Source organism: Pelophylax lessonae, assembly GCF_965119305.1.
Source record: "Pelophylax lessonae genome assembly, chromosome: 10".
Classification (NCBI taxonomy): domain Eukaryota; kingdom Metazoa; phylum Chordata; class Amphibia; order Anura; family Ranidae; genus Pelophylax; species Pelophylax lessonae.
This window is the reverse complement of record NC_138777.1, coordinates 202,511,890-202,537,571: the sequence shown is the minus strand read 5'-3', so window position 1 is coordinate 202,537,571 and position 25,682 is coordinate 202,511,890. Positions and strand designations below refer to the sequence as shown.

Below are 25,682 nucleotides of genomic sequence, written 5' to 3'. Positions count from 1 at the left end.
CATTGTCAGTATAGTTCTGGGTAGTAGAGGCACAGCATTTCCTGCCCCCCCAGCCATGCATTCCCATGTACCCCCATCCTTACGCACTTCTGCCCCTCCATCCCCTTCTACTACTATTCTGCCTCCCTCTCCTACTCCCATCCCCACCTACTCCTAAACCTTGTGGACAGCCTTCCCAGAAGAGTTGAAGCTGTTATAGCTGCAAAGGGTGGGACAACTCAATATTGAGCCCCACGGACTAAGACTGGGATGCCATTAAAGTTCATGTGCGTGCAAAGGCAGGCGTCCCAATACTTTTGGTAATATAATGTATACTGTATTCATTTTTTTTCCCTGCACTTTACATGTGCTCACCCTGGAGCCCACCTCTATGTAGACGTCTCTAGTACATGGCGCCTCTCTCCCCTCCCCAGATGGGATCCTCACATCTGCAGATCAAAATATTGTCATTCCAAAAAAAAAAACTCTGCAATGTTCCCAGTGGAGAGCTGGAGGAATCTGGTCAGGAATGCCCCAAAATGTCACAAAGCACCAGATGCCAACTGTCAGCATTACCCCCTGACTGTAAGCATTACACATTAACTGTCAACATTTCACAGCAACTGTGCGATAAAACTGCATAGCAGCATTGTCACCCTGTGGGCAGTGGGGTCACTTTGTAAATGATGGGGTCAGCAATACACACCGACTGTCAGAAATGCACACCAACTGTCAGAATTGCACACAGACGGTCAGCATCTGACTGACAGCTTTGCAGATCAACTGTCAGAAATGCACATCAACTGTCAGAACTGCACATCAACTGTCAGAACTGCACATCAACTGTCAGAAATGCACATCAACTGTCAGAAATGCACATCAACTGTCAGAACTGCACATCAACTGTCAGAACTGCACACCGACTGTCAGCAATATAAACCAACGGTCAGCAATATGCACATTAACAGTCAGCAATTCACTGCAACTGTGCAGTAAAACTGCATAGCAGCACTGTCACTCTGTGAGTGGTGGGGTCACCTTGCAGATGGTGCGGTCAGCATTACACACTGACTGTCAGCAATACACACCAACTGTCAGAATTACACACCAACTGCCAGAAATACACACCAACTGTTAGAATTACACACTGAACTTCAGCATTGCACAGCAACTGTCAACATAACACACAAACTATCAGCATCTGACTGACAGTTTTGCACATCAACTGTCAGTAATGCACACCAGCTGTCAGAATTACATTCCGACTGTCAGTGCTACACACACCGACTGTCAGAATTACGCACCAACTGTCAGCATTCCACAGGAACTATCAGCATCTGACTGACAGTATCATCTGTCAGCATTACACTCCAACTGTCAGCATTACACACCAATTGTCAGCATCTGGCTGACAGCATTACACTTTAACAGTCAGCCTTGCGCATTACACACCAACTATCGGCACCTGACTGACAACATTATACACTGTCAGAAATACACACCAACTGTCAGCATTGCACACCAACTGTCAGCAATACATACCAACTGTCAGCATTACAACTGTCAGCATTACAACTGTCAGCATTACACAGCAGCTGTCAGCATCCAACTTTCAGCAACACACACCAGTTGTCAGCAATACACATCAACTGTCAGCATCTGAATGACAGCTTTACACACCAACTGTCAGCAATGCACATCAACTGTCAGCATCCGAATGACCGCTTTACACACCAACTGTCAGCAATGCACATCAACTGTCAGAATTGCACACTGACTGTCAGCAATACACACTAACTGTCAGAAATACACACCGGCTGTCAGCATTACACACCAACTGTAAGCATCCGATTTACAGTATAATACACTAACTGTCAGCAATACACACCAACTGTCAGCATTGTACACCAACTTTTGGCATCCAGGTGTCAGCAATACACACAAGTTGTCAGCAATACACTCCAACTGTCAGCACCTGACTGACAGCATTACACACCAACTGTCAGCACCTGACTGACAGCATGACATGCAAACTGTCAGTATCACTCTCTGACTATCAGCATTCAAATGACAGTAATACACACCAACTGTCGGTATTACACATCACCTGTCAGCTTCCAACTGTCAGTATTACACAGCAACTGTGCAATAAAATTGCAAAGCAGTACTGCCACCCTGCAGACGGGGTGATGTTAGATAGATAGGTCATTTTTTTAATGGACTTAAAGTGGTTGCAAAGCTCAGACATGAAATCTGAACAAAGCAAATCCCTCTATAGTGTGTGCTTCTCTCACTCTAGAGCACTAAGTGTCATTTCTGTCTGCTGCTTCCTTCCTCTGCTATCAGCATGAGTCATTTCTCACAAGTTTTCCTGACACCAAGAGAAAAATGGTGACGGGGAGGGACCTCCAGCTGATTGACAGCCTCAGCTTGGTTCTTGTGAGCTGTGTGAACGGGTTGGGGGGGAGGGGGGAGTACCCTCCCTCCAATCAGTTCTCAGAGCTCTCCTCATTGAGCTCTGCAGTGTGTTATTTCAGCTCTCAGCCCCCTTTATTCTGAACTCTCGGACAATCGTTATAAATTGTGGACTTTGGATGTAGAGAAGAGAAGGGACAGGTAGACAGATATGAGGTATGTAGAAGGATTTGTTTCACCTCTGTGTATCACCCTAGGCCAGTCCCCTCATTGGGTAGAAGGAAGGGTTTAAGTGAGGATCAGGCACATTAAAGCTGAACTCCGGATCTCACTTTTCAGACGTTTTTTTTTTTCCCCTTTGAATTAAAATTATATGAATAAAAGGTGACAGTTGTCAGGGCCCTCTGACCCACGGGAACAGCCAACCAGCTGTGGGCAGTCACATGATCAAATTCTGCAGGTTGTTTGGGGTGACAAAAGTCGGCACTGCTGAGTGTGGAGGACACCAAGGAGTGTCAGAGGACCTAATCCAGGACACTAGACAGGGAGCGGCACTCCGCCATCAATCATTAATCCGGCAGAGCAACGGCTGTACACAATCAGTAACCGGTGATAGCCGAATAATTAGAACTGAAGGCAAATGATTAACATGGGTCAGCCGGTCCAGAAAAACAGGAAGGAGAGCGGGTGTGACAACCATCATATACACACAACAGCCAATCACATTTCAGCCCTTATTCAAGCCAGAATGCCATTTTATACATACAGAAAGAGGGACTCTATGGTACAAAATATGTAGGAAAAGGACACGCCCCCCGCTACGCCTTCCATTAGAGGGACAGACAGATATAGTCCCACAGAAGGGATTCAGTCTCATAGAAGGACGGAAGGATTCAATCCCAAAGAAAGACAGAGGGATTCAGTCTCATAGAGGGACAGAGAGATTCAGTCCATTAGAAAGACTAAGGGATTCAGTCCCATAGAAGGATAGAGGGATTCAGTCCTATAGAAGGACAGAGGGGTTCAGTCTCATAGAAGGACAGAGGGGTTCAGTCTCATAGAAGAATGGAGGGATTCGGTCTCATAGAAGGTCAGAGGGATTCGCTCTCATAGAAAGATAGAAGTATTCAGTCCCATAGAGGGACAAAGAGATTCAGTCCCATAGAAGGACAGAGGGATTCAGTCCCATTGAAGGACAGAGGGATTCAGTCTCACATAGAAGGACAGAGGGATTCAGTCCCATTGAAGGACAGAGGGATTCAGTCTCTTAGAAGGACAGAGGGATTCAGTCCCATAGAAGGATAGAAGGATTTAGTTTCCTAGAAGGACCGAGGGATTCGGTCCTATAGAAGGACAGAGAGTTCAAGTCCCATAGACAGACAAAGGGATTAGGTCCCACAAAAGGACAGAGGGATTCGGTCCCATAGAAGAACAGAGGGATTCGGTCCCATAGAAGCACAGAGATATTTATTCTCATAGAAGGACCGAAGTATTCAATCTCATAGAAGGACAAAGGGATTCAGTCCCATAGAAGGACTGAAGTATTTAATCTTATAGAAGGACAGAGAGATTCAATCTCATAGAAGCACAGAGGGATTCAGTCCCATAGAAGTACAGAGGGATTCAGTCCCATAGAAGAACGGAGGGATTCAGTCCCATAGAAGGACAGAGGGATTCAGTCCCATAGAAGGACAGAGAGGTTCAGTCTCATAGAAGGCCGGAGTGATTCGATCTCATAGACGGAGAGAGGGATTCAGTCCCATAAAAGGACAGAGGGATTTAGTCCTATACAAGGACAGAGGGATTCAGTCCCATTGACAGAGGGATTCAATCTCATAAAAGGGAAGTGAGGTTCAGTCTTATAGAAGGACTGAGTGATTTGATCTCATAGACAAAGAGAAGGATTCGGTCCCATAGAAGGACAGCGGGATTCAGTCCCATAGAAGGACAGCGGGATTCATTCCCATAGAAGGACAGAGGGATTCAGTCCCATAGAAGGACAGCGGGATTCGGTCCCATAGAAGGACAGAGGGATTCAGTCCTATAGACGCACAGTGAGATTTGTATGTGACATGCAGTACTGTGCCAGTTGTGGTGCGCACACAGTCACAGCATTGTCTCCCCCGTGCACACAGCACCCCTCACCCCCCTTCCTCTGCGAGTTCTCAGATTCTCGGCCTTGAGGCTGATATCTGCGGTGTCACCCCCTCCCCCGCACTAGTCGCTGACGCAGCCGTCTTGGGGAGGATGTGCTGATCTGGGACAATGTCTCTGGTTTGGGGTGAAGCAGACTGGGCCACACAAAGGTGGAAATGAAAGTCTGACATACAGACATGCAATACGGGGCCCATTTATTTAGCACCCATCCCCCCCACCGCAGGGCCAATTATTTCTGTACAATTTATATAAATCATACAGGTGCTGATATCTGACAATACTCGGGGGTGGGTGGGAGGGGGAGGGGGCGGAGCTTTTATTCAGCAATACTTGAGGCTGATTTATCTCAATGCAATGCTAAAAAATCCCTAAATATCCTAAACCGGTGCGTTTACATAAAGTGCCTTCGTTATATGGACCTTACACTGTGCAAACCATCCAAACAAAGTGCATCAGTTACATAATGTGCAAATATATATATATATATAGTGTGCAAATTTTAACCACTTCTGTACCGGAAGGTTTTACCCCCCTAATGACCAGGCCATTTATTGCAATACGGCACTGCGTTACTTTAACTGACAATTGCGCGGTCGTGCGACGCTGTACCCAAAAAAAAATGTATGTCCTTTTTTTCTCACAAATAGAGCTTTCTTTTGGTGGTATTTGATCACCCCTGAGGGTTTTTTTTTTTTTATTATTAACAAAAAAAGAGCGACAATTTAAAAAAACAAAAACAAAAAAAAAAAACAATATTTTTTACATTCTGCTATAAAACACAGCCAATAAATAAATGTAAAAAAAATCTAAATTTTCCATCAATTTAGGCCAATATGTATTCTGCTACATATTTTTGGTAAAATGAATCCCAATAAGCGTATACTGATTGGTTTGCGCAAAAGTTATAGCGTCTACAAACGATGCAATATATTTATGGAATTTACTTTTTTTTTTTACTAGTAATGGTGGCGATCAGGGATTTTTAGCTGGAATGCGACATTGTGGTGGACAAACCAGACATCTAACTGACACTTCTGACACTTTTTGGGGACCAGTGACAATAAGGCCCCTTTCACACTTGTGCGACTTGTCATGCGATTTGGAACTGCAAAATCACATGACAAGTCGTTCTCCATTATTTCCAATGAGCCCCATTCATATCTGTGCGACTTGAAGTCGCACCGACTTCAAAGTAGTCCCTGCACTACTTCTGGCATGATTTTGATGCGTTTTGAGGAAAAGACATTATAAGCCCACTCAAACTCGCATTAAAAACGCATCAAAATCGTGGCAAACAAAGTTGTGTCAAAAAACGCGGAATTTGAAGTGGCACAAGTGTGAAAGGGGCCTAAAGCCCCGTACACACGTACCGATCGTCGGCCGAACGATCGGCCGTCTTTTGTCCAGGGCTGTCGGTGTCTGTTGAAAAGTGCAAAAGACTGCACAAGAATTTTGTCCGCCGACTACAGCCGACTGCAGAAGTGATGTCATGTGATGGTTAACTTTGCTTGTCTTTTTTCTTTTCTGAGCATGCCCAGTCTTGCAAATCTGCTGTCTGTCGGCCGAATTCTGTACTGACTGACGAACAATCGGCCGTTCTGGTGTCGGCATACAAAAATTTTCATGCTTGCAAGACAGATTCTTTTCGGCCGAAAGTGCGCTGTCGGCTGTCGGAGGCATCATACTAACAAGCCGAAAATCGGCCGATCGTTCGGCGGCCGAACATTTTCGGCCGACAATCGGTACGTGTGTACGGGCCTTTGGGCTGCGTTCACACTTGTGCAACTTGTCATGCAACTTTGGACATCAGAGTTGCACGACATGTCGTTGACCATGTTTTCCAATGATACCCATTCATACAGTATATGCGCAACTTAAAGTTGCAGCAACTATAAAGTAGTTCATGCACTACTTTGATCTGACTTTCATGCAACTTCAGGGCCATAGCCGTCAATGTTAACCCTCAGAAGTTGCATGAATAGTTACCTGAATGTTTTACAATGCAACTTGTGTCCATTAAAACTGGTCAAAGTCGTATCCAAGTTGCACCCATCCAAAGTGGCATCAAAGTTGCACCCATCCAAAGTTGCATCAAAGTTGCACCAAAGTTGCACTCTAAAGTCGGCGCAACTTTGAAGTCATACAAGTGTGAAAGGGGTCTAATACAGTGATCAGTGCTAAAAAAAAATGCACTGTCACTGCACTAATGACACTGGCAGGGACGGGGCGGTCAAAGGGATAAGTGTGTCCCTGGGGCAGTGATGACAAACCTTGGCACCCCAGATGCTTTGGAACTACATTTCCCATGACAATCAACTACACTGCAGAGTGCATGAGCATCATGGGAAATGTAAATTCAAAACATCTGGGGTGCCAAGGTTCGCCATCACTGCCCTGAGGGGTGCTTACTAACTGTAAGGGGGTGGGGGGTTGCACTGATTGGGGAAAGACAGAGATGCGGATTCCTGCTTAACAGGAACACAAGATCTCCATTTTGTCCCCTTGCAGAAGGGCGATCTGCCTTGTTTACATAGGCAGACGGCCGTACTGCCTCTCCCGGAGATGATTGCGGGTGGCCGGCGGACATCGGGTTCCGCTGGATCTGCTGATTGATATCCCTGCTAGCCAATCACAGCGCAATGGCGCCTTCAGCAGCGTGATAGCGCCATCTAGTGGCTATTGAACAAATAACGTACAGGTACGTCGTTTCGCGCAATAGCGCCACACTGCCGCAGTAAATACACAGCGACCGGTCGGCAAGCGGTTAAAGTGCATCAATTTGTGCCTTTATGCTGTGTAAACCATGCGTATCCTAAACAAATAAATAAACTTTGTGCTGAATGAATTGTCCAGTGTCCATTTCACATGCTGTATATTCTATGTGTGTCAATCACCACGTGGTCACCATCATCTGCACAAGCCACTCACCAGATTCTTAGGTTCCTATCACACATGTGAGACTTGTCATGTGACTTTGGACACATAAAGTCGCATGACAAGTCACAGTCCATGTATTTCAGTGGAAGCCGTTTAAATGTATCCTACTTAAAGTTGCAGCAACTTTAAAAAGGTTCCTGCTATGATGCGACTTTCATGTCATAGACTGTCATGTAAACAAAAGTTGCATCTTAATGCGATCAATGCGACAGTTGTGCAATAGTCAAAGCCAAAGTCAACAGCCAAAGTTGCATCAAAGTTGCACCCATCCAAAGCTACATCAAAGTCGCCTTTGGAGTCGCACAAGTGTGAATGGAGCCTAAGAATGATTATGTGGTGATTAAAGCAGAAACACATAGAATACACAGCAAGTGAATGATATATACAGTGCCTTGAAAAAGTATCTTTTACTGACAACAAAACATGGGGGGTTTTATCTGACAACAAAACTTGTGGGGCTTTATCTGACAACAAAACTTGAGGGGGCTTTATCTGACAACAAAACTTGAGGGGGCTTTATCTGACAACAAAACTTGAGGGGCTTTATCTGATAACAAAACTTGAGGGGGCTTTATCTGACAACGAAACTAGGTGGGCTTTATCTGACAACAAAACATGGGGGGCTTTATCTGACAACAAAACATGGGGGGCTTTATCTGACAACAAAACTTGAGGGGCTTTATCTGACAACAAAACTTGAAGGGCTTTATCTGACAACAAAACTTGGGGGGCTTTATCTGACAACAAAACATGGGGGGCGTTATCTGACAACAAAACTTGGGGGGCTTTATCTGACAACAAAACTTGAAGGGCTTTATCTGACAACAAAACTTGAGGGGCTTTATCTGACAACAAATCTTGGGGGGCTTTATCTGACAACGAAACTAGGGGGGCTTTATCTGACAACAAAACATGGGGGGCTTTATCTGACAACAAAACTTGGGGGGCTTTATCTGACAACAAAACATGGGGGGCGTTATCTGACAACAAAACTTAGGGGGCTTTATCTGACAACAAAACTTGGGGGGCTTTATCTGACAACAAAACTTGAGGGGCTTTATCTGACAACAAAACTTGGGGGGCTTTATCTGACAACAAAATTTGGGGGGCTTTATCTGACAACAAAACTTGGGGGGCTTTATCTGACAACAAAACTTGAGGGGCTTTATCTGACAACAAAACTTGAGGGGCTTTATCTGACAACAAAACTTGAAGGGCTTTATCTGACAACAAAACTTGAGGGGCTTTATCTGATAACAAAACTTGAGGGGGCTTTATCTGACAACGAAACTAGGTGGGCTTTATCTGACAACAAAACATGGGGGGCTTTATCTGACAACAAAACATGGGGGGCTTTATCTGACAACAAAACTTGAGGGGCTTTATCTGACAACAAAACTTGAAGGGCTTTATCTGACAACAAAACTTGGGGGGCTTTATCTGACAACAAAACATGGGGGGCGTTATCTGACAACAAAACTTGGGGGGCTTTATCTGACAACAAAACTTGAAGGGCTTTATCTGACAACAAAACTTGAGGGGCTTTATCTGACAACAAATCTTGGGGGGCTTTATCTGACAACGAAACTAGGGGGGCTTTATCTGACAACAAAACATGGGGGGCTTTATCTGACAACAAAACTTGGGGGGCTTTATCTGACAACAAAACATGGGGGGCGTTATCTGACAACAAAACTTAGGGGGCTTTATCTGACAACAAAACTTGGGGGGCTTTATCTGACAACAAAACTTGAGGGGCTTTATCTGACAACAAAACTTGGGGGGCTTTATCTGACAACAAAATTTGGGGGGCTTTATCTGACAACAAAACTTGGGGGGCTTTATCTGACAACAAAACTTGAGGGGTTTTATCTGACAACAAAACTTGAGGGGCTTTATCTGACAACAAAACTTGATGGGTTTTATCTGACAACAAAACTTGAGGGGCTTTATCTGACAACAAAACTTGGGGGGCTTTATCTGACAACAAAACTTGAAGGGCTTTATCTGACAACAAAACTTGGGGGGCTTTATCTGACAACAAAACTTGAAGGGCTTTATCTGACAACAAAACTTGAAGGGCTTTCTCTGACAACAAAACTTGGGGGGCTTTATCTGACAACAAAACTTGAGGGGTTTTATCTGACAACAAAACTTGAGGGGCTTTATATGACAACAAAACTTGGGGGGCTTTATCTGACAACAAAACTTGAGGGGTTTTATCTGACAACAAAACTTGAGGGGCTTTATCTGACAACAAAACTTGGGGGGCTTTATCTGACAACAAAACATGGGGGGCGTTATCTGACAACAAAACTTGGGGGGCTTTATCTGACAACAAAACTTGAAGGGCTTTATCTGACAACAAAACTTGAAGGGCTTTATCTGACAACAAAACTTGGGGGGCTTTATCTGACAACAAAACTTGAAGGGCTTTATCTGACAACAAAACTTGAGGGGTTTTATCTGACAACAAAACTTGAGGGGCTTTATCTGACAACAAAACTTGAGGGGTTTTATCTGAAAACAAAACTTGAGGGGCTTTATATGACAACAAAACTTGGGGGGCTTTATCTGACAACAAAACTTGATGGGTTTTATCTGACAACAAAACTTGAGGGGCTTTATCTGACAACAAAACTTGGGGGGCTTTATCTGACAACAAAACTTGAAGGGCTTTATCTGACAACAAAACTTGGGGGGCTTTATCTGACAACAAAACTTGAAGGGCTTTATCTGACAACAAAACTTGAAGGGCTTTATCTGACAACAAAACTTGGGGGGCTTTATCTGACAACAAAACTTGAGGGGTTTTATCTGACAACAAAACTTGAGGGGCTTTATATGACAACAAAACTTGGGGGGCTTTATCTGACAACAAAACTTGAGGGGTTTTATCTGACAACAAAACTTGAGGGGCTTTATCTGACAACAAAACTTGGGGGGCTTTATCTGACAACAAAACATGGGGGGCGTTATCTGACAACAAAACTTGGGGGGCTTTATCTGACAACAAAACTTGAAGGGCTTTATCTGACAACAAAACTTGAGGGGCTTTATCTGACAACAAATCTTGGGGGGCTTTATCTGACAACGAAACTAGGGGGGCTTTATCTGACAACAAAACATGGGGGGCTTTATCTGACAATAAAACTTGAGGGGCTTTATCTGACAACAAAACTTGAAGGGCTTTATCTGACAACAAAACTTGAAGGGCTTTATCTGACAACAAAACTGGGGGGGCTTTATCTGACAACGAAACTAGGTGGGCTTTATCTGACAACAAAACATGGGGGGCTTTATCTGACAACAAAACATGGGGGGCTTTATCTGACAACAAAACTTGAGGGGTTTTATCTGACAACAAAACTTGAGGGGCTTTATCTGACAACAAAACTTGGGGGGCTTTATCTGACAACAAAACATGGGGGGCGTTATCTGACAACAAAACTTGAAGGGCTTTATCTGACAACAAAACTTGAGGGGCTTTATCTGACAACAAATCTTGGGGGGCTTTATCTGACAACGAAACTAGGGGGGCTTTATCTGACAACAAAACATGGGGGGCTTTATCTGACAACAAAACTTGGGGGGCTTTATCTGACAACAAAACATGGGGGGCGTTATCTGACAACAAAACTTAGGGGGCTTTATCTGACAACAAAACTTGGGGGGCTTTATCTGACAACAAAACTTGAGGGGCTTTATCTGACAACAAAACTTGGGGGGCTTTATCTGACAACAAAATTTGGGGGGCTTTATCTGACAACAAAACTTGGGGGGCTTTATCTGACAACAAAACTTGAGGGGCTTTATCTGACAACAAAACTTGAAGGGCTTTATCTGACAACAAAACTTGGGGGGCTTTATCTGACAACAAAACTTGAAGGGCTTTATCTGACAACAAAACTTGGGGGGCTTTATCTGACAACAAAACTTGAAGGGCTTTATCTGACAACAAAACTTGAGGGGTTTTATCTGACAACAAAACTTGAGGGGCTTTATCTGACAACAAAACTTGAGGGGTTTTATCTGACAACAAAACTTGAGGGGCTTTATATGACAACAAAACTTGGGGGGCTTTATCTGACAACAAAACTTGATGGGTTTTATCTGACAACAAAACTTGAGGGGCTTTATCTGACAACAAAACTTGGGGGGCTTTATCTGACAACAAAACTTGAAGGGCTTTATCTGACAACAAAACTTGGGGGGCTTTATCTGACAACAAAACTTGAAGGGCTTTATCTGACAACAAAACTTGAAGGGCTTTATCTGACAACAAAACTTGGGGGGCTTTATCTGACAACAAAACTTGAGGGGTTTTATCTGACAACAAAACTTGAGGGGCTTTATATGACAACAAAACTTGGGGGGCTTTATCTGACAACAAAACTTGAGGGGTTTTATCTGACAACAAAACTTGAGGGGCTTTATCTGACAACAAAACTTGGGGGGCTTTATCTGACAACAAAACATGGGGGGCGTTATCTGACAACAAAACTTGGGGGGCTTTATCTGACAACAAAACTTGAAGGGCTTTATCTGACAACAAAATTTGAGGGGCTTTATCTGACAACAAATCTTGGGGGGCTTTATCTGACAACGAAACTAGGGGGGCTTTATCTGACAACAAAACATGGGGGGCTTTATCTGACAACAAAACTTGGGGGGCTTTATCTGACAACAAAACATGGGGGGCGTTATCTGACAACAAAACTTAGGGGGCTTTATCTGACAACAAAACTTGGGGGGCTTTATCTGACAACAAAACTTGAGGGGCTTTATCTGACAACAAAACTTGGGGGGCTTTATCTGACAACAAAATTTGGGGGGCTTTATCTGACAACAAAACTTGGGGGGCTTTATCTGACAACAAAACTTGAGGGGCTTTATCTGACAACAAAACTTGAAGGGCTTTATCTGACAACAAAACTTGGGGGGCTTTATCTGACAACAAAACTTGAAGGGCTTTATCTGACAACAAAACTTGGGGGGCTTTATCTGACAACAAAACTTGAAGGGCTTTATCTGACAACAAAACTTGAGGGGTTTTATCTGACAACAAAACTTGAGGGGTTTTATCTGACAACAAAACTTGAGGGGCTTTATATGACAACAAAACTTGGGGGGCTTTATCTGACAACAAAACTTGATGGGTTTTATCTGACAACAAAACTTGAGGGGCTTTATCTGACAACAAAACTTGGGGGGCTTTATCTGACAACAAAACTTGAAGGGCTTTATCTGACAACAAAACTTGGGGGGCTTTATCTGACAACAAAACTTGAAGGGCTTTATCTGACAACAAAACTTGGGGGGCTTTATCTGACAACAAAACTTGAGGGGTTTTATCTGACAACAAAACTTGAGGGGCTTTATATGACAACAAAACTTGGGGGGCTTTATCTGACAACAAAACTTGAGGGGTTTTATCTGACAACAAAACTTGAGGGGCTTTATCTGACAACAAAACTTGGGGGGCTTTATCTGACAACAAAACTTGGGGGGCTTTATCTGACAACAAAACTTGAAGGGCTTTATCTGACAACAAAACTTGGGGGGCTTTATCTGACAACAAAACTTGAAGGGCTTTATATGACAACAAAACTTGAGGGGCTTTATCTGACAACAAAACATGGGGAGCTTTATCTGACAACAAAACTTGAGGGGCTTTATCTGACAACAAAACATGGGGGGGCTTTATCTGACAATAAAACTTGGGGGGCTTTATTTGACAACAAAACTTGGGTGGCTTTATCTGACAATACCAGAGGGTTGCCTGACATTTATCCATCTGACAAGACCCGGGGTATTTATCTGATAGCACTCAGGGGGCACTTTTATTTGGTAACACTTAGGGGGGCACTTTTATCTGACAATACTCAGGGAGGGGTTATGAACAGCTGTGACATGATCCTTCCTGCACCCCACACACAGACTCAGGGGGTAGGGGGTAATTTCAGGGGGCCTTTATCTGACAATATTCAGGGAGAGGGGTCTTTATCTAAATAATACTCGGGGGGGGGGGGCTTTATTTGATAATACTTGGGGAGGTGCTTTACTTGACAACAATTCCCAGGAGGGGACCTCTATCTGACAATACCTGGAGGAGCTGTTACCTAACAAGACTTGGGGGGATACTTATCTAATAATACTCAGGGGGGGGATTTTATTTGATATTACTCAGGGAAGAGGGACTTTTTTGACAATATTCGGGGGGGGGGGGGTGGACTTTTATCTGACAATACTCAGGAACAGGGGTTATAAAAAGCTATGACCTGATCCCTCCAGCATCATACTCACAGACTCAAGAGAAGGGGTATCTCCAGGGAGGGGGGGGGGGGCAATGGACGGGGTAAGGTTTCCCTTTAGGAGGGCTGAAAGTCCCTTTGGAGGGGCCAAACTTTCCCCAGGGGGGACCAGGAGGATTCCAGGCAGGGGGAAGGTTTTCCCTCGGGGGGGGGGGGGGTGGTATATGTTCCTTCTAGGGGAAGGGAAGGTTTCGCTGAAGAGGGGCAGAAGGTCCCAGTGGGGAAGGAGCCACCAGGATTTAATACATTACATCTGGAGGTAGGTCGATCATCTAGTCTCATATATATGGGGCTTCCCCAAAAAAATGCCTAGTGGGGGGAGGGGGGTCATCTAGAAAGTTCCCGTCTTCCCCTTTGTACCCTCTCTGTGCACCCTCATGAATTATCCCTGCTTCTGTGTACATCCTGGCCATAATGGGTAAGGACCCCCTAATGAAGCTGTGACCCCAAAATTCCACCACACTTACCATATTTTTCGCTCTGGACAGGGTATTTGTAGAAGCAGGAGTTTTTTTGGCGCTCCCCATTAATAGTGACGTTTATGAGGGAGTAGACGGAGTTACAGCTCTGCTCTTGGGCAGAACCAGTACTCCTGGAAGATGAATTGCCTTGGATCTCATAGTAATTGGTGATCCCGTAGGTAAAGTTTAGGAGATGAAGGCCGGGAATCCAGTGCACACAGAACAAGTATGGCCCCAGGAGAGTCGGCAGAGTGATGTTTCTGGAGGGCAGGAAGGGGGCAGAGACAGTAATTTCCTCCGCGGAGTTCTCCACTCTCATCATATTATCCGAGAAATCGCCATGACAGCGCAAGATGCTCCTGTTCTCCACCTGTTTCCTCCATCCACACAGAGAGAAGCCCCCGACATCGGGCAGGAGGCCTAGGGAGAAAAGATGCATCATTTTTACATGCAATGTTCAATACATGGAATGTTCAATACCTAAAAAGGGCTGATCCCACAGTCTACAAGGCCACGCTGGCCTCTAAACAATGCAATGACATGGACCATGTACAATCTCTAGGTCTACACTGGTCTCTCTACAGTACAATGACACAGACTATGTACAATCTATAGGGCCATAATGGTCTCTATACAATACGATGACATGGACCATGTACAATCTATAGGTCTACACTGGTCTCTCTACAGTACAATGACACAGACTATGTACAATCTATAGGGCCACACTGGTCTCTCTACAGTACGATGACACAGACCATGTACAATCTATAGGGCCACAATGGTCTCTATACAGTAGGATGACACAGACCATGTACAATCTATAGGGCCATAATGGTCTCTATACAATACGATGACATGGACCATGTACAATCTATAGGTCTTCACTGGTCTCTTTACAGTATGATGACACCCACCATGTACAATTTATAGGGCCACACTGGTCTCTCTACAGTACGATTACATGGACCATGTACAATTTATAGGGCCACACTGGTCTCTCCACAGTACGATGACACAAACCATGTACAATCTATAGGGCCACACTGGTCGCTATACAATACGATGATACGGATCATGTACAAGCTATAGGGCCACACTGCAGATGATAAGACTCCCTCTCCCTCTCCATTATTATTCACTTACCCAGAAGCGCAGTACCCCCCACCGTTTATATATCTCACACTGTATGGTCACCAGTTCCGGTACTAGCAGCATCTGGGGTCTCCATTTTATCCCTTATCACCCTAGTTTAGACAGCGCAGGACTCATTGTACTATAAGGCCACACTGGTCGCTATACAATACGATGATATGGGCCATGTACAAGCTATAGGGCCACACTGGTCTCTATACCAGCCCTCAAATTTTCCACTCGCCTGCTCGCATTTTGCGAGTGGAAAATTATTTAGGGCGAGTGTTTTGAAATTTTGAACCCTGCTCTGTACAATACAATGATACGGACCATGTACAATCTATAGGACCACACTGGTCTCTATACAATACGATGATACGGACCATGTACAATCTATAGGGCCACACTGGTCTCTCTACAGTATGATGACACGAACCATGTACAATCTATAGGGCTACACTGGTCTCTATACAATACGATGATACGGACCATGTACAATCTATAGGGCTACACTGGTCTCTATACAATACGATGATACGGACCATGTACAATCTATAGGGCCACACTGGTCTCTCTACAATATGATGACATGGACAATGTACAATTTATAGGGCCACACTAGTTTCTATACAATACAATGACGGGGACTATGTACAGTCTATAGGGCTACACTGGTCTCAATGCAATAAGATGCTACGGACCATGTAAAATCTATAGAGTCACACTAGTCTCTTTACAATATGATGACACAGACAATGTACAATCAATAGCTCCACACTGATCACTGTGCTGCTGTGCTAGAAGGAGTCTCATCTCTCTCGCACAAAGTATCCCACTGCAAACACTGATGTCAGAGATCCATGTTTTTACCTGTAAATTGAGTATTTAATTTTAAGGCAAATACTGTAGAACTAACCCTATCCTAACTAAATACACCCTGACTAACCCAAACCTCAATATCCCTACCCAAGCTAACCTAACAAAATTAACCGTACGTTAAAAACTAGCCCTACCTATTTAAACCTATAATTGTATTATTATTATGATTATTATATTTATTCATAATAATAATAATAATATTAATAATAATAATAACACTAATAATACTATTATTAATAATAATAATAACAACACACAACATTATTAATTATTATATAATATGTACCTATTCTTAAACTAACAATATCCTAACTAACATTAACCTAACTAACCCTAACCCAACTAACCCAACCTAACTAACCCTAACCCAACCTAACTAACCCTAACCCAACCTAAGTAACTCTAACTTTGTTCCCTGGAAATATGATGTAATAATAATAAAGCTGTTTATTTTTGGCGGAGCACTGGCACACACAGCTAGAAGAACTCTATTGTTTTCAGGGGTAACAGAAAATGTCTTCCCCCCGAAGAAGGAACTTCATCTGAGACACATTCTGCCTTCCAGTGAATATTATACAAGAAAGATCCCACAGGTTGGGTAGATGGTGAAGGGTTGGGTAGATGGTGAAGGGTTGGGTGGACAGTGAATGGTTGGGGGGACATGCTCATAAAACAATAAAAACGGAGAGACATTCCCAGGATCTTACTTTTCTCCCACTGCTCCCTACACTGACTGATTGGGGACTGAACTCTGCGTGCATGTCTATGGTGAACATTATTCATTTCACACGCTGGTGCTGTGTAGCTGCAACATTGACACTTCCTGAGACTTTGCCACACACCACAAGACTGAGCAACACACAGACAGAGGGGGGGGGGGGGGGTCAAGGTAGTCTGATTGGCTAAACCATTTTCCATTTTCAATCGTAAGCTCTGCTGATCATACCTTTACCTTCTCTATGTGAATTGTGTACATTGCTACAGAATTCGACAAAGCTGTAGGAAGATAATCAAATAAAAATCATCTTAAAGAAATGTTCATTCTCTCTGATTTCCCAGAGTCCTCATCCATAGGACATCGACATGTTCCAAAGTGAAGTTCTGCATTGTTCAATCACTGGACTAAAGGTTCCATCCTTACATGTATCCCCCTAACTAACCCAAACCTAACTCACCCCCCATAGGGTTGTACAGCAGGTCTATTCTTGGAAATGGGGTTATAAGGGCAGCAGATTCAAGAGATCCTAACCAACTCAATTCAGGATATCCTGGAACTGGATTCCAGATTTCCTTATCAGAAGTTGAAATAAAACAATTATAAGTCAGCTAGGCATCATCTATGATGTAGAAGAGGTTTCATCACTCAAGTGACTTTATCATCACTCACCCTTTATAACTCCCCTTCCCTGATCACACTTCTCCAATCACCTTCATCTAATCAACCTCATCTAATCCCCTCCATCCAATCATCTTCTTCTATTCTAATCCCCTTCTCCAACCATCTTCATCTAATCACCCTCATACAATCACCTTTATTCAATCATTTACTTTACCTTCTCCAATCAACTTCATCCATTCATTTACACAAATTACCTTCTAATTACTTTCTTCCAATCACCTTCATTTATAGTCCTTCTCTGAATGTCTTCATCTAATCACCATAATGTCATAATTATGTCAAGGCAGATCTTGACTGCCCAAGACATGGCGGGAGGTGGAAAAAAAGGAAGGTGATTGGATAAAAGTGATTATATGAAGATGATTGGATAATGGTGACTGAAAAAAAAGGCTGCATGAAGGCAATTGGAAGTAGATGACTGGATGAACTTGACTAAAAGAAGGTGATTGGATGAAGGTGACTGGATGAAGGCGATAGGGTTAGTGGCTATAAATGGTGGGGATACTCCTGATTCTTAACTGACAAAGCCATTTGACTCAGTGAAACATATTAAGATGAATAAATCAATCCAGCTAATTGTTACTAACTACTACTAGTTATCCCATGATCACTACTACTAGTTGTCCTTTTTCCAACACTACTAGTTATTCCATAACCAATACTAATAGTTATCCCATTACCACTACTACTAGTTATTCCAATACCAATACTACTAGTTATCCTGTTACCAATACTAGTAGCTATCACATTACCACTACTACTAATTATACTATGACCACTACTACTATTTTGTTTCCGTTATCAATACTACTAGTTTTATCATGACTTCTACTACTAGTTATCCAGTTACCAATACTACCAGCTATATGATGACCAACACCACTAGTTATCCTTTTACCAATACTACTAGTTATCCCGTTACCAATAATACTAATGATCCCATTACCAATACTACTAATTATCCCGTTACCAATACTACTAGTTATCCCATGACCACTACTACTACTTATCCTATTACCATTACTACTAGTTATTCTGTTATCAATACTACTAGTTATATTATGACTACTACTACTAGTTATCCAGTTACCAATACCACCAGCTATATGATGACCAACACCGCTAGTTTTCCTTTTACCAATACTACTAGTTATCCCGTTACCAATAATACCAATTATCCCATTACCAATACTACTAATTATCCCGTTACCAATACTACTAGTTATCCCATTACCAATACTACTAATTATCCCGTTACCAATACTACTAGTTATCCCATGACCACTACTACTACTTATCCTATGACCATTACTACTAGTTATTCTGTTGGCAATGTGCCCATTTTCCTGGAAATATCCGATAATATTTCACACAGAAGACTGATGAACTGACATTCTAAAACGTGTAGAGACCTGACATCACATATATGACATCACCTGCCCATTCCTGACCTGAGGCACCCGAAACCTCGCTCCACCTGTCAGAGTACAACCCAACACAAACCTTCCTCCACACATATTTCACATGAGACCCAGAACCTCGCTCCCCCTGTCAGGGTACACACTCCTTCACACATATCACACATGAGACCCAGAACCTCGCTCCCCCTGTCAGGGTACACACTCCTTCACACATATCACATATGAGGCACCCGGAACCCCTCTCCACTTGTCTGGGTACACACTCCTTCACACATGAACAACCTGGAACCTCACTACCACTACCTCACTACCACTACAATCCAACACACACCTTTCTTCACTTATATCACACATCAGGAACCTCTGATACCTGGCATGGAACCCTGCTGCACCTGTCAGAGTAAAACCTAACACACCTTCCATCACACATGAAGAACCTGGAACCCCGCTCCACCTGTCCGAATATAACCCAACACACATCTTCCCCCACACATATCACATATTAGGATTGTCAAGGTCTTACCCTGCCCTCCTGTTGGCAGCCATCTTGGACATGTGCAGACTGCTGCTTCTTATAAACTCTGATTGCATCATCACTTGCCTGCTGTTTGGGTGTCGCACAGTGATGATGCTGCACACCTGACTATATAAATCACCTGATGGGTGGCAGTCCTTGTCCTTGCGTTTGTGCTCCAAGGTGCATCACTGCTAGCAGTCTTCTGTTCCCCGTGTCCCTCCGTGTCTGACCAGGCTTGGCTGAAGTCTCCTGGCTCTCGACCCAGCATCGACAGACGACCCGGCATCGGAAGACTACCTGTTTCTGGATTTGACCCCAGCTTGGATGACTACCCGCTTCTGGACTTGATTCTGGCTTGTTCCTGATCTCGCTCCTCACTCTTGGTGTGCGTTTATTGCTGTTTGCTCCAATAAACTGCTTTATTTTACCTGCATCTCCGTGTGGTCTAGTTTCCTGGCACCCTGACAGTACACCAGGGCCATCAATCCTGACGATGCAGGTACTCCCACGCTCCCCATGCTGGTTACCAGGCTTGATCAACAAGATCACCTTTTGGGTCAGCTCGCTCAGGTGTGGCATACGTTGCTTGCACATACAGCACACCTTGCTCCTGGTGCTGCTAGGCCAGTGGTTACTCCTGTTGTTGCTCCTGCAGTAACAACTGAAGTTACTGTTACCAGAGGGATGACTGGTTCAACCCTCCTTCCGCAGTGATATGGGGGTGAACCAAGTCAGTGTTGTGGCTTCCTAAACCAAGTAGGCATTTATTATGAGATGGTTCCTCAGGCGTTTTCTTCTGATAGGTCCAAGGTGGGCTTCCAAACCTATTTGCTGTTAGGCAAGGCCATGGCTTGGGCGAATCCCTTATGGGAGAACTATAATCCTGTGATACTCGATTACTCGAGTTTTGTTGCCTCCTTTCGTAGGGTATTTGATGTGTCTGCTCGCTCTGCCTCTGCTACAAAGCTACTCCTTTCCATTCAACAGGGTATACGAACTGTTGCCAAGTATGCCATTGAATTTCGTACCCTGGCAGCAGAGGTGGGCTGGAATAATGAGGCTCTGGTGGCTGTCTTCTCTCATGGTCTTTCCGATGCATTGAAGGATGAGATTGCGGCCAAGGACCTCCTTGGCGAGCTTGAGGCTCCCATTTGCTTCCTGATTTTGATTGATACCAGGCTCAGGGAGAGACCATTGTTTAGGAAGAGCCTGCGGAGGCCTCCAACCAGATTGGCTCCTGCGTCTTCTTTCCCATCCATTCCTCCCTCACCTCCCATGCCTCCCGTGAATTGTGCGTCTGGCTGTGAACCCATGCAGCTGGGGTTCGCTCGCCTTTCCGAGGCTGAGCAGGCCCTTAGGAGGAGGGAGGGTCGGTGCCTGTATTGTGGTCTTGGTGGGCATTTCCTGAAATCTTGTCCGACCCGCCTGGGAAACACTCGCACCTAAGGGCAGGTGGAATTTCCTCATCCCCGGTTTCTCGTAAAGATAAACTGCTAATCACAGTTGTCCTCTCCTGGGCAGCAGGTTTGGTGGTTACTCATGCGTTGCAAGACTCTGGTGCTGGCGGTTATTTTATTGACAATACATTTGCGGTCGCAATTCCATACCCTTGCAGCCTCGTGTTTCTCCACTGGTTACCAGCACAGCTTACCCACAAGGCTGTTCCGGTTGATATGGTGATAGGGGCTGTTCACTGGGAGTCGAGGTTATTTTTTCCCCGCACTACTCCGTTGTTTTGGTGTACATTTGGCTTCAGAAACACAATACGACCTTTGATTGGCAGTCGGTCGAGATTCTCTATGGTCTCCACAGTGTGGCGCTGTTTGTATCCATGGACCTGTTACTTTGTACCTTCTCAGATTCAGTGTTGTCTACTGAATATCGTGAGTATCAAGGTGTATTTGACAAGGTGTGTGCTGGTACTCTTCCTCCTCAACGTTCGTACGATTGTGCTATAGACTTGCAACCTAAATGTAAATTTATCACAAATTAGGAACCTGGAACCCCTGCTCCACCTGTCGGGGTACAACCCAACTCACACATGAGGAACATGGAACCCCGCTGCACCTGCCGGAGTAAAGCCCAACACGCACCTTCCCCCACATATCACACATGAGGAACTTCTAACCCTTCTCCACCTGTCGAGGGTACAACCCAGAACATAGAACCCTGCTGAACCTGTCAGAATACAATTGAACACGCACCTTCCCCCACATATATCACATGAAGAACCCGGAACCCCACACCACCTGTCTGAATACAACCCAACATACACCTTTCCCCACACATATCCCACATTAGGATCCTGGAATCTTGCTCCACCTGTTGGAATACAACCCAACACACACCTTCCCCCACACATATCACACATGAGGAACCTGGAACCCCGCTCCACCTGTCAGGGTACAATCCAACACACACCTTCCCCTAAACATATCACAAATGAAGATCCTGGAACCCCGCTTCACCTGTTGGGGTACAATCCAATGCACACCTTCCCCCCGACTTATCACAGATTAGGAACTTGGAATCCATAGGAAACATCACAAATAAAGATCCTGGAACCCCACTTCACCTGTCGGGGTACAATCCAACACACACCTTCCCCCACACTTATTACACATAAGGAACTTGGAATCCCACTCCACCTGTCAGGGTACAATCCAACCCACACATGAGGAACATGGAACCCCGTTTCCCCCATCGGAGTAAAGCCCACACATTAAGATCCCGGAATCTTGCTCCACCTGTTGGAATACAACCCAACACTCTCCTTTATACACTTATATCACACATGAGGAACCAAAAACCCCACTTCACCTGTCAGGGTACAATCCAACACACACCTACCCCTAAACATTTCACAAATGAAGATCCTGGAACCCCGCTTCACCTGTTGGGGTACAATCCAACACACACCTTCCCCCACACTTATCACAGATTAGGAACCTGGAATCCCGCTCCACCTGTCGGGGTACAATCCAACGCACACATGAGGAACATGGAACCCCGCTTCACCTGTTGGGGTACAATCCAACACACACCTTCCCCTAAACATATCACAAATGAAGATCCTGGAACCCCGCTTCACCTGTTGGGGTACAATCCAACGCACACCTTCCCCCACACTTATCACAGATTAGGAACCTGGTATCCCGCTCCACCTGTCGGGGTACAATCCAACTCACACATGAGGAACATGGAACCCCGTTTCACCTCTTGGAAAGCCCAACACGCACCTTACCGCACACATATCACACATGAGGAACCTCAAACTCTGCTCCACCTGTCAGGGGGTACAACCCAACACACACATGAGGAACATGGAACCCTGCTGCACCTGTCGGAGTAAAACACAGCCACACATGGAGAAGCTGAATATTCTGTACTGCACAACAGGTACAAAGCATCCACAACATGGATACACAAAACATGAAATACACTAAAACAATCCAATATGAATAAAAACAGCAACATACAACACCAAGATAAATAAAAAAAATACTACACACAGAAACAAACCACAAACAACATACTACACAGCGAACCACACCACATATACAACATACTACACCACATATACAACATACTACACACAGTCACACCACAGACACAAAATTTTACACACAGACACAAGCCGTGACACATGGGAAGAGCAATCTTCAGACTCAGATGCGGAGTCCTGGACTCATTATGAAAGCTCCCCACGGGAACAATGACAATACTGTGTATACAGAGGACTCTCAGTTGGTGTCAGCCGGCATTGTGCGGCTCTCTGGGTTTTCTTCTACTCGGTAGAAATGACTTTATGTCTGGAGGAAAGATTATTTGAAAGAGCAAATCTAAAAACAGAACTCCACATTGTATTACACAGTACAGCATGGTACGAAACTACAAATTGCAACAAAGAATAATACAACATATCACAAATGTACACAGCACAGCATGGTACGACACTAAAAAAAAAAAAAAAAAACACAACAAACTATACAGCACAGCATGATAGGACACTACAAATCACAACAAGGTATAATATAACAAAACAAAATATTATGGAGCACAGCATGATACAACACTACAAAACACAACAAAGCATAATACAACAGAGCACAACATAACAGCATAAAAAAATAAAAACACACCAAATAAGATGGCACAATACAACACAAGGTGATACAAAAAAAAAAGGTATAACACAACACTAAAAAACAAACTCAGTATTACCATCCACAAAATATAACAAAACAAAGTATAATACAACAAAACATGACACAACACTATACAATATGAAATTGAAAAAAATGCAACAAAACATGACGCAGCATAGTATAAGCCCACTCAGTAGGATGTAAAATATAGCACATAATACATCTCTACCAGACGATGGTTCTTCATTGTACAACGTAACACCATACAGACCCCCTCACAAGCCACAACATCTGTACACAATACAATGACCTATCGCCTTTATATTCTACTTCAGTTGTAAAATTGATAGAATGAAATCCCAGCAACTCCTACACACACATTATAATTTCTTTACCAAGAAAACAAAATAAAAAGTACAAAATTGTGTCATACAGACACCAATTGTAGCGTGTATGTGCTAGATTATATTTTCCTGTTAGCATCTCAGAATCTGCATGTCTTACTAATACAATTCATTATATGTAACACATAATATCCAATATAAATCCTCCATAAAACACAAGGAGACTTCTTCTATATATATATATATATATATATATATATATATATATATATATATATATATATATGTATATATATATATATATATATATATATATGTATTTATATATATATATATATATATATATAAAACATGGACAGAACTCATATTACATACAACACAGAATGTATAATATATATATATATATATATATATATATATATATATATATATATATATATATATATATATATAACACCAGAAATAACACAGATCCAAAAATGTAATTTTTTCACATAGATTTTTAAGGCACCACGCGGAAAAGACTTGAATAACATAAGATTAGTTTACGCAAATTTATCTAATTTTCCATATAAAATCAATTAACATAAAATGTAGGTTGTATGGCATTTTATGTCAACCCATTTTTTTAAAGTAAAATTAACTGAATTTGTGTAAACGAATCGTATGTTAGTCAAGTGTTTTCCTTGCGGTGCCTAAAAAAATGAATGTGGAATTTTCATTACATTATTATTACAAGTGGTAGGTGACTTAATGGTAGTTCCAGGTAGGGGTGGGGGGTATCCTGGGGTCACCTATCCCTGAAGGGGCAGCAGGTGGCAGGGGACTGTATTACCTGTGAGCAGTAGCAGTGTCAGCAGAGCGGTCATGATGAGTCCAGGCTGAAAGTCTGCAGAAGGAGAAATGAAGCTTTGTTAGTGTTTGCAAAAGGAGGGGGGGGGGGGGGTGTGCCTACATAGAGCAATTCATTACACACTGTCACCACAAGAGGGAGATCACACACACACATCACCCAGCACAGAAGGGGTTACAGACAGGAGTCTTTGATAGGGAAAGGGTTATAGATGTTTTTTTTTTTTTTTTTGGCAGGGAAGATGTTACATTAATCTCTGGTAGGGAAGGTGTTACATTAGTCTCTGGCAGGGAAGGTGTTAGGTCCCTTTGGCAGGGAAGGAGTTACATTAGTCTCTGGCAGGGAAGGGGTTATGGAAATCTCTAGGAGGGAAGGGGTTACAGTAGTCTCTGGCAGAGAAAGGGTTTTGGGAGTTTCTGGCAGGTCAGAGGTTACAAGTGTCCCCTTGGCAGGGAAGGGGTTACAGGTGTCTCTGGCAGGGAAGGGGTTACATTAGTCTCTGGCAGGGAAGGTGTTAGGTCCCTTTGGCAGGGAAGGAGTTACATTAGTCTCTGGCAGGGAAGGGGTTATGGAAATCTCTAGCTAGGGAAGGGGTTACAGGAGTCTCTGGCAGGGAAGAGGTTACAAGTGTCCCCTTTGGCAGGGAAGGGGGTTACAGGTGTCTCCGGCAGGGAAGGGGTTATGGAAATCTCTAGCAGGGAAGGGGTTACAGGAGTCTCTGGTA

The 25,682-nt window shown here is 43.6% G+C and overlaps 1 protein-coding gene across 1 annotated transcript in view; it reads right to left on the bottom strand.

The window, feature by feature from the left end:
• The window catches only part of LOC309565288 (adhesion G-protein coupled receptor G1-like), a 41,020-nt gene extending 15,976 nt beyond the window's left edge, over nucleotides 1-25,044 (bottom strand). Inside the window, exons 1-2 of the mRNA XM_082270188.1 lie at nucleotides 24,941-25,044; nucleotides 14,270-14,683 (exon numbers count right to left, since the gene is read on the bottom strand). Of these exons, the coding sequence (XP_082126314.1) occupies nucleotides 14,270-14,683; nucleotides 24,941-24,974 (448 nt within the window). The 5' untranslated portion in view covers nucleotides 24,975-25,044. The remainder of the gene's footprint in view (nucleotides 1-14,269; nucleotides 14,684-24,940) is intronic.
• Between the last annotated feature and the right edge of the window lie 638 nt (nucleotides 25,045-25,682).